General features: G+C 46.3%; 1 protein-coding gene across 4 annotated transcripts in view; it reads left to right on the forward strand.

Annotated features, from left to right (window-relative positions):
- The first annotated feature begins 2,401 nt into the window (after positions 1-2,401).
- Positions 2,402-13,560, forward strand: part of LOC143316246 (sodium channel protein type 2 subunit alpha-like) — a 28,350-nt gene continuing 17,191 nt past the window's right edge. For 2 of the 4 annotated variants that reach the window (XM_076724099.1, XM_076724101.1), the window contains exons 1-8: positions 2,402-2,641; positions 6,623-6,942; positions 8,149-8,266; positions 8,512-8,602; positions 9,114-9,242; positions 9,710-10,149; positions 12,015-12,305; positions 13,125-13,188. In XM_076724099.1, the coding sequence (XP_076580214.1) occupies positions 6,676-6,942; positions 8,149-8,266; positions 8,512-8,602; positions 9,114-9,242; positions 9,710-10,149; positions 12,015-12,305; positions 13,125-13,188 (1,400 nt within the window). In that variant the 5' untranslated portion in view covers positions 2,402-2,641; positions 6,623-6,675. Of the gene's footprint in view, positions 2,642-3,752; positions 3,881-6,622; positions 6,943-8,148; positions 8,268-8,511; positions 8,603-9,113; positions 9,243-9,709; positions 10,150-12,014; positions 12,306-13,124; positions 13,189-13,560 lie in introns of those variants that run through there. The other 2 variants (XM_076724102.1, XM_076724100.1) reach the window with 2 other exon arrangements.

Below are 13,560 nucleotides of genomic sequence, written 5' to 3' on the forward strand. Positions count from 1 at the left end.
CATCTGCATACAGTAGGTGAGCGGCAGCATACAGTAAAGTGGGAGATTTAATCAAATTAAGCGCAGGGAACACATGTCTGCACTGACTGTAATCTTGTAATCTCATTGTGAAGTCTGTCAGCGGAGTCTCAGTGGATATCACCGCTCGCCTTTGATGAACTTCTTTTGATGACTAACTAACGCTCTGTCCGCTCTGCATCACCGCGTATCATGTTGTGAAATGGAAGAAGGCCCACACACAGCTTAAAACAGGTACATGGTGTTAAACTGTCAGGTTGTTTCGGATTTAAATGCATCCACTCGAGGACACAGACATGACATAACTCTGCTGTGTGTGATGGAATAAGTGGCGTGACGCTGACATGCTTTATTTTTCCTGTCACGGGAAATCAAAATGGAAACAGTGTGAATTCGTTTCCCGTGTTAGGCTCAAACTCTATTCTCGAATGGATTAGTGTAAACTCAGGAAGTTTTCATCCAGCAGCGCACAGAGTTTGTACTGCTTGTTCTTCACTCTGGACATTTATAGAGACATGTTTGCAAGGACATCAGGATGAGACACAAACTCGTGTGAACTGTCTTTGTTTGCACTGTTTTCTCCCAGCAGCCCGGCCTCGAACAGAGGGTGAACATGGAGCGTTATGGAAAGCAACAAACCCCCAAAGAAAGCTTTTTTTTTGACATGCTACAAGCTAATTCTGACGCCCCACTGCTGAAACAAGGCCTCCAAATTCATCACTTCGCCTCTAATGAAACATGCAGCAGAGTCACAGAGAGCTGCCAAGAGGGAGGACAGTGAACTCAGCTTTGGAAACACCGTTCACACCAGCAGGAGTGCTATTTTCAATTCTGCTGACTGTGAACCATAAACGTCCGTTAAAATGACGTCCTCGGCTCTCATTGCCTCCGAGTGGAGAGCGTTGTGTGCACGCATGAAGTCTCAGAAATCTCAGAAACCCTGTGCTTTCCTGTCTGATCTGTCAACTGTAGCAACATTTTCCTTATCAGGTTCATAAAATTACCCGTGAATCAAAGTATAAATTTAATTTTTAGTGGTGATTTGAAACTGTGTGCACCCATGTGAGAGTGACATGGAGCTGCAGGGTGTTTCCCCCCCCAGGCCGGCCGTGACTCTGTCAACAATGGAGTTTAACCTCCTTTTCATTTCCCAACAGGATTGTGTTGTTTTACTTTTAATAACTGGCAACTATTTTGCTAATCATTTCTTATTTTTATTTTCGAACAATTCTGATGTTTGGATGATTGGTTGGATGTTGTGAAGGTGTCCCTTTGGGTCATTGTGATGGCATTTCTCACTATTTTCTGAATGTCTAAAAACCAAACAATCAATCAGTTAATGGAGGAAACAATCAGAAGATTAATCCAGAATGAAAAATCATTAGTTGCAATATGTAGTTTGCTTCCAGCTGCAGGAGAAAACAAACTTAATTGCATCTTATGGTGTCACATCGAGTATTACGGGTGTAATTTCACCGACTGTCCAGCAGATGGCGTAGATCCATAAGACAAACCGCAGAGGGAGCGCTGTGCACTGATATCAGTTCCCTGCAATGTGGTCTCCACGTGAGCAGGTACATGCCAGCTTCTTCACACCTTTATCTCCTCCTCCATGTCAGCAATAGTCTAGAAATCTTACTTTTCATCCTAAAAAAAATAAATCTGTAACAGAGCCTCCAACCCTCTGACACCATCAATATAACGTCATAGATGCGGTGTGAAACAAGCATGCAGCATATTGATGTACTGTCATAAATAAACAAAATTTAACTTCTAAAACTAGATTTTCATGCTGAAACAAAATAGATTTTAATATTGTTTTGTTTCTCTATTTTTACCTAGATTTTGATATTTTATTGTCTGGTTTTATGCATTATCTTTATTTTTGTTTGCACACTTATTTCGATCTTATTTTGCATTTTAGCTGTTTTTATGTCTTTTGTTATGTAAAGCATCCATTTGGTGCATGTAATTCCTTTCTTGTAAAGCACTTTGAGCTGCAACTCCTGTATGAAAGCTGCTATACAAATAAAGTTTATTATTAGTATTATTATTATTATTGTTTCCATTATTCTACATGTAACCACTGCTGTAAAAGCTTGAATAAAAATCATGTGTTTTCTGTGACTAAACAGCTGTAATATTGCTATATGGGTCTAATAGAAATGAGACAGTGATTTGGGTATAAATAAGCAGAATGATGAGCTCTGTAATTAGAGGACAAGCTGCGACCAAAGTAAAACAAATAGCCACTATTAATTACATATAAGTAATTGTATTAATTTAGTCAGTCTGCCTTCTATATATTTTTTAATAAGTGACAACAGGTGTGTTATTCCCGTACATTCGGGCCATCTTGTGACAGTCACAGCTTTAAGGACATTCACTCCCTGCCGAACCAACCGGAAGCGCGCATTGATTTCTCCACGGCGAGCAAGGGCGGCTAAAAAAAATCAAAGAAGCGCTGATTAAATGCTAATCCATCAAGCCTCGAACGGGATTTCACAAAAGGAGACAAGCGTTTAAGTCTGACTTTGGCAAACTATCCGCTTACATCGAGGATTATTCTCTCGGATATGGGATCTACCTTCAGGGTCCCCACCTGCTGGGCACCGTAATGGTGGTGAGTGCTCGATCGTGGAGAAGCTCTCAGCCTTTTTTTTGACGTGACAGGTTACTATTGAACGACAGTCGGACTCAGGTGTTAGTTATTTGACGAGACGGCACCACATAAGTTTTTTAAATGCGTGAAATGGGCGCGATATGAGCAATAGTTGGATTTTTAAAATTATCTTGAATATATTTCATCTTTGATTCTCTTCCGCTAATTGCGCGCGTGACAGGTCGCTGCAGCGGTAGTACAAAAGATATTTCAAGGTTTTTCCTCACCTAAATATGTATTTTAATCACATTTGCTCTTCATAGAGGTGACCATTTCACTGATTGTGTTTTTAATTGCCTCATTTAGACTTATTATAGCTCACTTATGGACCCTCCGAGCATAAACTGCGTATTTCCCGTCTTTTCCAAACAAAATAACCTCAGCGTCGTGACAAACAAATAAACAAATAAACAAACAAACAAAAAAGGACTTCAGATATAAGCAAACCCCCCCCCACGTGCTGGGAGGGAACAGCCATGACAGCAACAGGCCTATTTGGTGTGAAAACCTTTCCTATTTATAACATGTGGCGCAAGAAGGGCCAAATGAAGAGGTTTTGGTAGGTGTTAGGCGTTAGGTGACAGAAAAAACAACGGTCATCTCCATTTGTGCCAAACGCGGTGTGATTAGCAGCTGTAGATACATCTGGAAAGGACACGCCCAGGCTCATTGGGACCCGTTCATGCCGGGGAGGGGGGCTTCATGTCAACCTTAAACATCAGGACCAAAACCCACCCAGAGCTTTGACATATTCTCCATTTCATCATGCTTTGACCAGAACGCGGGATCAGTCAGTATTTAATAGTGTAGCAGCACAGGTGACACAGAAGTGAGGAGAAAACAAGTCGAATAAAGTGACCGAACGCACTCGACCGCAGTTCACGGACCCCCAGGTGGCCCCCGTGCCCCAGCTTTGGCAGCGCTGGTTTCCAGGGGACGTTGATGGGAGGCTGCCGCCAAAGCGCCTGGAAGCCTCAACCTCGGTCGGCCGCCGGTGCGTACGTGCCTCCGTCTTTCCTCTTGTGTGCGCTCACATCAATTGGCGTTGCTGGTGGCGTAAGTGGAGGGAAGGGGGGAGGAAGACATGACGGCCGCGGATGACTCGACGAGCTGGCAAAAAGTCCCGGAGATAACGCGGAGACATCAATATGGCGACAGCTGCCGCGGCCCCGTCGGCTCGTTTTGAAACCAACAATTAAGGTATCGCCTGACACCCTCCGACTCCTTCTTTCTGTTTCTAACCAGCCTCACAAGCTCCTCTCGCGTCAGCCTCTTCCTGGAGCTCTGGGTTGTTCTGAAAATCAATACAGCTGTCCTCAAATCAAAGTGCTTTAAGGTGACGGTAAGCTAACCGTAGAGACGCCATTGTGTATGGATGTAACGTTAAAGAACCGTTGGTGCGAGTGAGGTTCAGGATGTCTCATGTTTCACTCCTCCTCCTCTTCTCTGAGCACCACGGCCACCAGCGCCCTTTTGACACCACGTCAGCCGAGATTGAAGTCGTCCAGCTCAAATGTGGTTAAGATCCAGAGTCTGGACAAAATGTCTGATGGTCTGAGCCGGTTTCCCGGCTCTCTGAGGCGGCTGCACGCGCTCTGGCTTTAGCACCATGGACAGTGAAGCATCCACAGGTGGAGAGCTGGCTCAAGGGCACTGAAAGGAGGCTGCTGTGGATGTGATGGACGCCTGGCTGGAAAGCAGCTCAGACATGATCATATCCACTAAAAGTTGCTTGCTGAGGTTTGGTGGAGGTGACACAAAGAAGACATTTTGTACTGAAAGGACGGTCACTTTGGAAGATGCTTCATTTGTCTAAACCAGCTTAGTTTTGTGGGATTGAAACAAGGTTCGGGACATTTTTTCAAAAGGTTAAGGATGTTATCTTATTTTGTGAGCCTTTATTGAGATCAATTACGCTGCGTTTTCCAAGGGCTTTTCAATGTCAGTGAGCCAAAAGCAGCGAAGGTGTTGTGTCCATGTGCAACAGGCTTGTCTCTGACTTCATGGACGCTGTGATTCCTCTCAGTGTCAGGATGCATTCAAGTGCCGAGATGTTGGCTGTCCCTGCGTGTTTTCAGTCTGCCGTGCTGTATCTGACACCAGGGATGACCACCCTGATAGCTGAGCTCAGAGGTGGGTGTGGATGTTGGGCCTACGGGGTCGATCACACCTCACAACCCCCGCCGTCGCCGCCGCCACCTGGCAGGCTCATGGTCGACAAGCTGTCAGGCCACACATCACAGCACTGGGTCCCGGGGCAGTCTTTGGGACACGAGCAGATGTGTTTTATGAGAAGCTACTCAAGTCACCGTTTATGTCTGATGAATCCTTAGAAATACATTTGCCATCTGCAGAATAGCTCATCTCAAGCTTTTGATACCACTCTCATGCTAAATATGAAGCTACAGCCAGGAGATTGTTAGCTTAGCTTAGCATAAAGACTGGAAACAGAGGTAAACAGCTAGCCTGGAGCTATGAGTGTAACAAACAAGGTGTGGCATGTTAATTAATGAGCTTTAAAGGTGTTGGTAATGCTAATACAAGCTAACAGGGTCATTGCGTTTAATTCATACTGATCGATTGAGTTGATTGATCAAATGACATTGTTAGATCAGCCTAGCTTAAAGTTGCTTCTTGCCCAACCTCCATTTCTATCTGGAAAGAGGAGAGAAGATGGTGACTCGAGGAGAATCGCTTTTGAGATTGTGCCAGCGGGGCGGTTCCTGTTTTCTGGGCCAGTACAGCGTCCCACGAGGACCGAGACCCACCTGTGGCTGCAGAGACTGGGAGGCTCTGAGGATTCGCTGATAATAGCTCACCAGGGTTTTTTGGGAAGGTCTTGTTTGTGCGCCTTCCCTCTGTTTCCTGTGGGATCATGATGGGCTTCTGGGTGTGAGCGCGGCAGATGGTTTACAGGAGGAATCTGCTGTTGGTGTTGACAAATCAATACTGTCAGCTGCATTGTGAAAACGGTTCATTTTTTACTAATTTGAGGCCAGACACCAATTAATAATGCAATAAAAGTACTTCCTCTAACTCTCCAGACACCACTTTACCCAACTGCAGCAATAAATAGAGGCTCACATGGAGCGATAAACGGGGAAAACAGCAAGATTATGTTCTCATGAGAGAGTCTAATGCTTCTCATGCTGTTTAACTCAGTTGGTGCTGGCTATTTCTGTGTTCCTGTGAATCAGCTGAAGGCGTCAGACCCCCCATTTGCCGCCTCTCTAAAGCCTCCACCCTACCTGTGACCTCTCTCACTGCTTTGATTCCAGGTAGAGATCAGCGTGACACACGGCACAGTCTTTATTTTCCTTTCAAGAATTAGAAACGTTGATGCGCCTTTTCGCAGACACTGGGTTTGTTTCCAGACAAAGCAAAATCATATTAATATATTAGGTTTGTGACGTGTCCACATGGCATAATTCTTGTCATCAGTCATCGGTTATAAAACAGGTGTCACAAGCACTCAGTTGGTACTCATTATTCGGGACTATTTGCATGTGAAATGTGTTTTTTCTTGTATGTTTTTTCTCCTCCAGCCTCTCAGATGCGTCTCTGTCACCTCTTCCTTATTGTGTGCTCGTGTCATGAGGAAGAAATTCCATCATTATACATTAAGCTGATAGTTATGGTTAAATATGGAGGCAGTCATTGATGCATCTCAGGTTATATTTCTGTGATGGCAAATTAACGTAATGGTGACATGTCTGGATAAGTGCCTGAGTCACTTTTATGTGACTCAGACCTTGTAAGAGGTGACAGACGGCACAAACTTTGAGTCAATAACATCCAAAACCGTTTTTAATCTCATATATATTCCGTCCCATGTGTCCATGCAGCATTGATCCGGGACGGTAACCTGCACAGGTGAATGTATTTTCAGAAGCCTGGCCGTGACTTCTGACCCATTCCTCCCTCATTTCCTTCTCCTTGCAGCTCCTCGTCCCAGCTGAGCCCCTCGCTGCCCTCTGAAGGAGCAGGATGACAAGATGGCACAGCTGCTTGTACCGCCCGGACCTGACAGCTTCCGCCCCTTCGTCCCCGAGTCGCTGGCCGCCATCGAGAGGCGCATCGCCGAGGAGGAGGCCCGGAGACCGCGGGCGGAGCGCCGCATCGACAGCGACGACGAAAATGGGCCCAAGCCCAACAGTGACCTGGAGGCGGGGAAATCTCTCCCCTTCATCTATGGGGACATCCCGCCCCGCCTGGTGTCCACCCCTCTGGAGGACATGGACCCCTACTACAGCAATCAGAAGGTCTGTCATTCCACATCCATCAGATGTAGATGTACTGCCTGGACATAACTACTCAAGTATTCTGTAGGAATACTTCATCATTTATGGAAATGCACTTATTTACTATCTGTCTGCGAGCACTTCTGTGGCTCACCTGTACAAAAACCAAATCAACACATCGTGGTTGTAGAGGAAGTTATGACTCAAGGTGTTAATAAGTGAGCTTTTGGTACCTTTGAGTGGAGCCAGGTGAGCTGTTTCTCCCATATCCTGAGTGTAGGCTAAGCTAAGCTAATCAACTGCTGGCTATAGCATCGTACTCAGACATGGGAGGTGTCAATCTTCTCTTCTTACTCTCTGCAATAAAGCAGAAAATGTTGAACTGTTCCTTTATGTTAAATTTGAATATGAGTATTTTTACATTTCTATGTTGCTGCTTCACTAACAGATCTGAATATTTCTTCCACCACTGGCAACAACTTCATCGTGAAAAATCAAATCCTTTACTGCATTAATTTCAAACAATTAGCAGCATTAGCATTTGGTGTTTCGTTTCAACATGAATGCGCTCACCCAAGTAAGAGCCTTTAAAGCACGGGCCAACAGAGGTGCCAAATGCTAATCGGAGCTGCTGTGCCAGTTGAACTGCGGTGCCAACATGTCCTGCCTGAAGTGAACTCATCCAGCTTCATTAGAATAACAGCCAGGGCCCCCGAGCAGAGGCTGGACAGCTCAGTCCTCTCTGCTGTTATGACTAATCGCCATAGACTACATGACGGAGCAGCTGGCTCCAAAAAGTGAAGCCAACGAGAAGCGCTTTAAACATGCATTCTTTCTAATGGCCAGCAGGGGGCAAACAGAAGACCCGACTTCTCAGTTGATTTATTACCTCAGTAAATATCTTCCTGATGAGTTTATGGTCTCAATCGTTAGTTCTTGGTCCCATTTGGAGTAAAACTGACCATCAAGCAGGGTACGCTCTAGAGCGTGGCTGCTTTGTGATTGACAAGCTGCGACCACGGCGTGTCCCCGGGTTCTCAATCAGAGCCAATCAGCAGAGGCGTAGTAATGAGTGTCACACATGCAGGGTTATGAAATGTCAATTCAGTCCTGTTTTATGTCTCCTCTGGGTGCTGCATCACTCTCACATAACAAATCAGGTAAGCAGAGACCAGACGAGCTTTGTGTGTTACTGGTTTTAACTAATCTTGTGTGTCTCTCTTTCAGACCTTCATAGTATTGAATCGCGGGAAGGCAATCTTCCGTTTCAACGCCACTCCTGCCTTGTACATCTTAAGCCCCTTCAACCCTCTGAGGAGGGTCGCTATCAGAGTTTTAGTACACTCATATCCTTTTTGAGTTTGCTATGGAAACAGTGTAATTTGGATTAAAGGGTTTATCAGACAAAAGAGGGATTGAAATGTGCTCACTGTGAAGACTAAACGTTGTAATGGTCTGGACGTTCTGTATAGACAGACATCAGGCTGGACTGCTGCTGAGTGGTTTTCACTGTCGTTAGGTTTGGTTGTAGAACAGGGGTAAGTGCTAAAAAACACAAATGTCTCGTTGTGTTCCTTGACTTTGTCTCCACGATGTTCAGCATGTTGATCATGTTCACAATCCTGACCAACTGTGCTTTCATGACCCTCAGTAATCCCCCGGACTGGGCCAAGAATGTAGAGTAAGTCCCCTTTCCTCTCGTTCAGGTTGTCTGTATTTCCCATGGCATCTGTACAAGAGCACATATGTTATCAGCGACATGCAAATTGATGGAATTTCTGAGTAGCCAAACTGATCCTGAAATCAATAACAGCACATAGCATAGCTAGCTTAAGCGTGGTGACTGTGCCGGAGTGAAGACTGAGCCGAATTTGATAAAATATGGAGCTCAGGAGAGACCAGGGTTATTCAGGTACAGCCAGCTGCTGCGCTGTCTGAAATGCAGTTTTAGCTTCACATGAGCACTTGCCTCCAATACAAATGGGTGCAGTGGAGCAAACTGAACCACTGTCTTTTAAAGTAGATCAGCACACACTGCTGTGAAGTGAGGACATAGTGTAATAATCAAGACAATGGTGGACTAATGGAATAGGTGGACATACAGCGAGTCTGTCACGGTGCCTCTGAGCAGCGTCGCTGTGAATCAACATCATTATCTGTCTCTGCGTGTCTTCCCTCACCTTTTTTGCCAGGTACACATTCACAGGGATTTACACCTTCGAGTCCCTGATAAAGATCCTGGCCAGGGGCTTCTGTGTGGGGAAGTTCACTTTCCTGCGGGACCCGTGGAACTGGCTGGATTTCAGTGTTATCCTCATGGCGTAAGTATTCTGACAAGCAGAGTTAGGATGAGCGTAACATGATGTGGCGTAGATTAAGAGGCCAAATGTTTTCAACGCTAATCAGCACGGCGGCCTGTTAAGTCTCAGTGAATGTGAGGAGGAGAGCAGGGAGAATGAGGAGGGGAGGGTAATCTACAGCTCAGTCGTGTGCATTTTGGAAGCGTGGCCATCAATCTCTGCTCTGTCGTAATGGACGCGAGCCCCCAAAGCGTGGAGGATCTCGGTCCATATTTGCCCCACGCTTCAGTAGCCTCGCCTGCTTGTCTTGAAACTCTAAAATATTGCCTTCAGCATTAGGTTACACAGCGAATGTTAATGTAATAAGACTGTAACCTTGTTTTGTCTGAGAGATTCCTGTAATTCATGATGCTGTTATGAGAGGCACTGATGTTTGTGCACGTGAAATGGCTTTCTGCTGTGTGGTAACTGTGCATTTGATCCTGCAGGTATATAACAGAGTTTGTAAACCTAGGCAATGTTTCAGCTCTGCGCACGTTCAGAGTATTGCGAGCTTTGAAAACTATCTCAGTAATCCCAGGTAAGGCTGCCCGTGCCTGCTGCCAGCACTCCTGCCATTTGTCCTCTGTGCGTGACCGTTTGCCGTTCCCTCCTCTCCCCTCCCCTTCCCATGACCCTCCTTTTGTCTTGTCACGCCATGTGTGTGGGTGCCTGAATTGTGTGCGCTGTGGGCGCGTATGTGCGTGTGCATCCCCACCTTTTCCCAAAATACCCTCTACCCGCCTCCCGCCCCTCCATCCCTCCCTCCCTCCTCCTCCCCCCACCTTCCCTTACAGATATGTCACAGAGTTTGTGGACCTGGGCAATGTCTCAGCACTGCGAACCTTCAGGGTTCTGCGAGCCCTGAAAACTATATCAGTCATCCCAGGTGAGAGAGCCATCAAGGCCCGTAGGGTTAATGAAATGCTAACGGCTAACTGGCGTTTCGCTAACATCCGAGCACCCCCCGCCCCCCCTTCAGCACATCTCACTGTAGCTAAGCCTGATGACGCTGGTCGCCGTCTCTCATGCTGGCCAGTAAAAGCTGGAATCTGGCTCCAATCTGCACAGATTGACAGGATTCTTAGCTTTTAGAAACATCCTTTAAGGCAGAATTTTTTTTGGTTGAAATCTATTCTTGCCTTGGGAGACTTACAATTAGATTTTGTGCACTCTTTGTTCATTTTTTTTCCTTTTTGCATGAGACATTGCAAAAGCCGATTTTCTGGTGGCAAGCACTCGTGTGTGTAGGGTTCCTCCTTACCTTGTTTTCCTGTGCATGTCTTGTTCAATGTTGTGTGTTTTTGGAGAAATTGTGAAATGGTGAGCGGTGGTTGGGTAACGGCATTCCAAACACTAACACTGTTCACATCACAAACTAACAAAAGGTCATATGTAAAGCACCCAGGAAGACTTGTCATTGGCTGTTTGTATGAAGGGGATCATCCACTTCCACCACATACATTACTTATTCCAGCTGTCACAACTGCGTTTGGACCCAGTTTAAACATTATGGGCTCATTTTTGTGGCAGTGCAAAGCCTATTAAAGCACATGCTGGTATTTTCCTGCCCTTGAAATGCATCGTGCCTGTCCCTTTGTGGAAATTTGGTCGGATTTGTTGAGACTAGACATCCAAAGGTCTGTTTTCTGCACAGCATCACTCAGGTAAAGGAACGGTTGGACATTTTGGGAAATAAGCTCACTGCATTTATTGTTGAGCATCAGATGAAGACTGATATTACTCACACGTCTGCTCGCTAAATTTGAAGCTAGAGCCGGCAGGCGAGTAGCTTAGCTTAGCATAGGGACTGGAAGCAGATGGAAACAGCTAGCCTGGCTCCTCCATAGTTAAAAAATACACCTTCTAGCACCATCAAAGCTCATTAATTGACTCACTTTATCTGGTGTTTGATCTGTACAAAAACATGAATTACAGTTTGGTTTTTGTATGGATTTAATGAACAAAATACAATGTCTTAATTAATGAGCGCGAGCTGTTTCCCCCTGCTTTCAGCCTTCATGCTAAGCTGCCTTCTACAGACATAAAAGTGGAGTCATCTAACTCTCAGCAAGGAAGCAAATCAGTTTTTTCCCCAAATATCAAACTGTTCATTTATTAGATTGTGTTTGCTCGTACTCCACAACCAGCTGCATGAGAACAGTATGAGACGAGCAATGTGACTGGCTGAGAGGATAACGAGTAATCACCACAATCGCCCTCCAATTTATATACCACTTCAGTCAACCCCCTTGCGCATACGACTGTGCCGATATGGATAAAAACAGCATGTGCATCCTCATTGACCTTGTGCACATGGCTCAGTATTGTGCGCCGGTCTTTGTGCCCGCACTGGAAAAAAAAAAGAACTCAATTGAACTGTTTCAGTGGCATTCAAACCAGAAGACGACAGCACAGGACCTGTGGAAGTATAGGACATGCAATTACACAAACAAAGACATCAGTCATTAGTGATCACCCTCTCAGAGACCAATACCATTGCACTATAATGCGCATGAGAAGCAGCACTTGCTCTCGTGGTTTATCCATGATTAGCAGTGATCTGTGTCAGCCTGGTTCCTGTATGACAGCACACGGTTCATACAGGAACCTCCACTGCAGATCCCCCTGGCTGCTTGCTACTGTAAGCTCTTATTAGCAGCTTCTTCTCTATACAAGCTTGTGGCTGTAATTAGCAGGCAGTAATCACTCTGCGATGTCCCCCTCCCGCCCCCTCGCCCTTTCTCTCGTTAGGCTTGAAGACCATCGTTGGCGCTCTCATCCAGTCGGTAAAAAAGCTGTCGGACGTCATGATCCTCACCGTGTTCTGCCTCAGCGTCTTCGCCCTCATCGGCCTGCAGCTCTTTATGGGCAACCTGAGGCAGAAGTGCGTGCGCATGCCCATCAGCAGCAACGCCACCAACAGCACCAACGTCACCGCCGACGATGCCATGTTTCTCAACGGCACCCTGCAGGAAATCACCATGCTGGCGCACAACACCACGGAGAACTCGCTCAACTGGACGGAGTACATCAGCGACGAGAGTAAGCCGAGTGAGGCGGCGTGAAAGTGCTGTTACATGTCTGCCAGGCGCACGGAGGGGTCAACCGGGGTTAAGTTAGCGTCCGACACAGGCAGCCTGAGTCAGATGCTGGCTACTTCTTATGCAGAGATGGGTCAGGGTGGTGGTGGCGGTGGTGGTGGTGGTGTGTGGAGGTCAGGCGCGCTGGCCTGCTGTTGATGAGGAGTGACAGCAGTGGCTTGGAGCAGGGGCTGCGTTCTCTAACAAGGCCTGGTGGGAGAATGCAGCCAATGTGGCAGATAATCGCCACAACAGTATACCCTCTACTTTCACCCCCTCACTACCCTCCATCATTCTCCCATAGCCCATCTGTGTGGCGTGAGCAGCCTGAAGTGCGAGAGGAGGGTGAGTCACTGGCCGCCAGCAGGATATCGAGGAGACGTGCACCGGCTATATGACAAGCTGATGCCAGAGTGAGAGGAGAAGAAGAAGACAGGGCTGATTAGAGCTGCATGGATGTTATAACGTCAGCCATCTTAATTGCATCCATGACTGTTTGCCCTTAAAAAAAAGATGTGATTTGGTGACAGTTAAGAGCTAAAGGAGGGCAGACTGCATCAGAAGTCGCCCAGCCGATGACTAATGTGGTTGGCTGTTAAAACGAAACAACAAACCACCACCTTCCTCTCTGCCTCCCAGCAACTGCACAATATTACAGCACAAACAAAACCTTCATATGGTCTTTCTGCTCCCTCATCGATCCTTTCCCTTCCTTCATATCCGCTGCCTCACCTCTGAAGTGGCTCTGACTGACTGTCCCTCTGTCTCCCCTCTCCTTTAGGTAATTACTATTACCTCCCCGGCCGTAGGGACGCTCTGCTCTGCGGGAATGGCAGCGGCGCTGGGTAAGGCTTGACATGTTTTATTTATATGGCCAATTAGACGCACCACAAAGCTGAGCGTACACAATTAGTGTCGACACTCGCCACCGCGCTGAGGCGTCACAGGAGTCTAAACTGCTGCTTAACTATGGGTGCATTTCATTTAATGTGTTTTGGCAAACCCCTTCCTTTCTGTGTTCATTGCTTCGGGACATTTGTTAATTTAAGTTGATATTTCAGCCATTTGTTGAGGCTCACTGCAGAAAGGCACACAGGCGTTGCAGAAGTTTCAAACTTTGACTTTTAAACCATCGTCAGGAGCTAGTAGAGGTGTCAGGTAGAGGTAGAGGTGGCTGTAAATAAGAAAAAACATGATTTTTGATCCAGAGTCAGTTT

This window comes from Chaetodon auriga, chromosome 23, assembly GCF_051107435.1.
Source record: "Chaetodon auriga isolate fChaAug3 chromosome 23, fChaAug3.hap1, whole genome shotgun sequence".
In the NCBI taxonomy this organism is placed as follows: Eukaryota; Metazoa; Chordata; class Actinopteri; order Chaetodontiformes; family Chaetodontidae; genus Chaetodon; species Chaetodon auriga.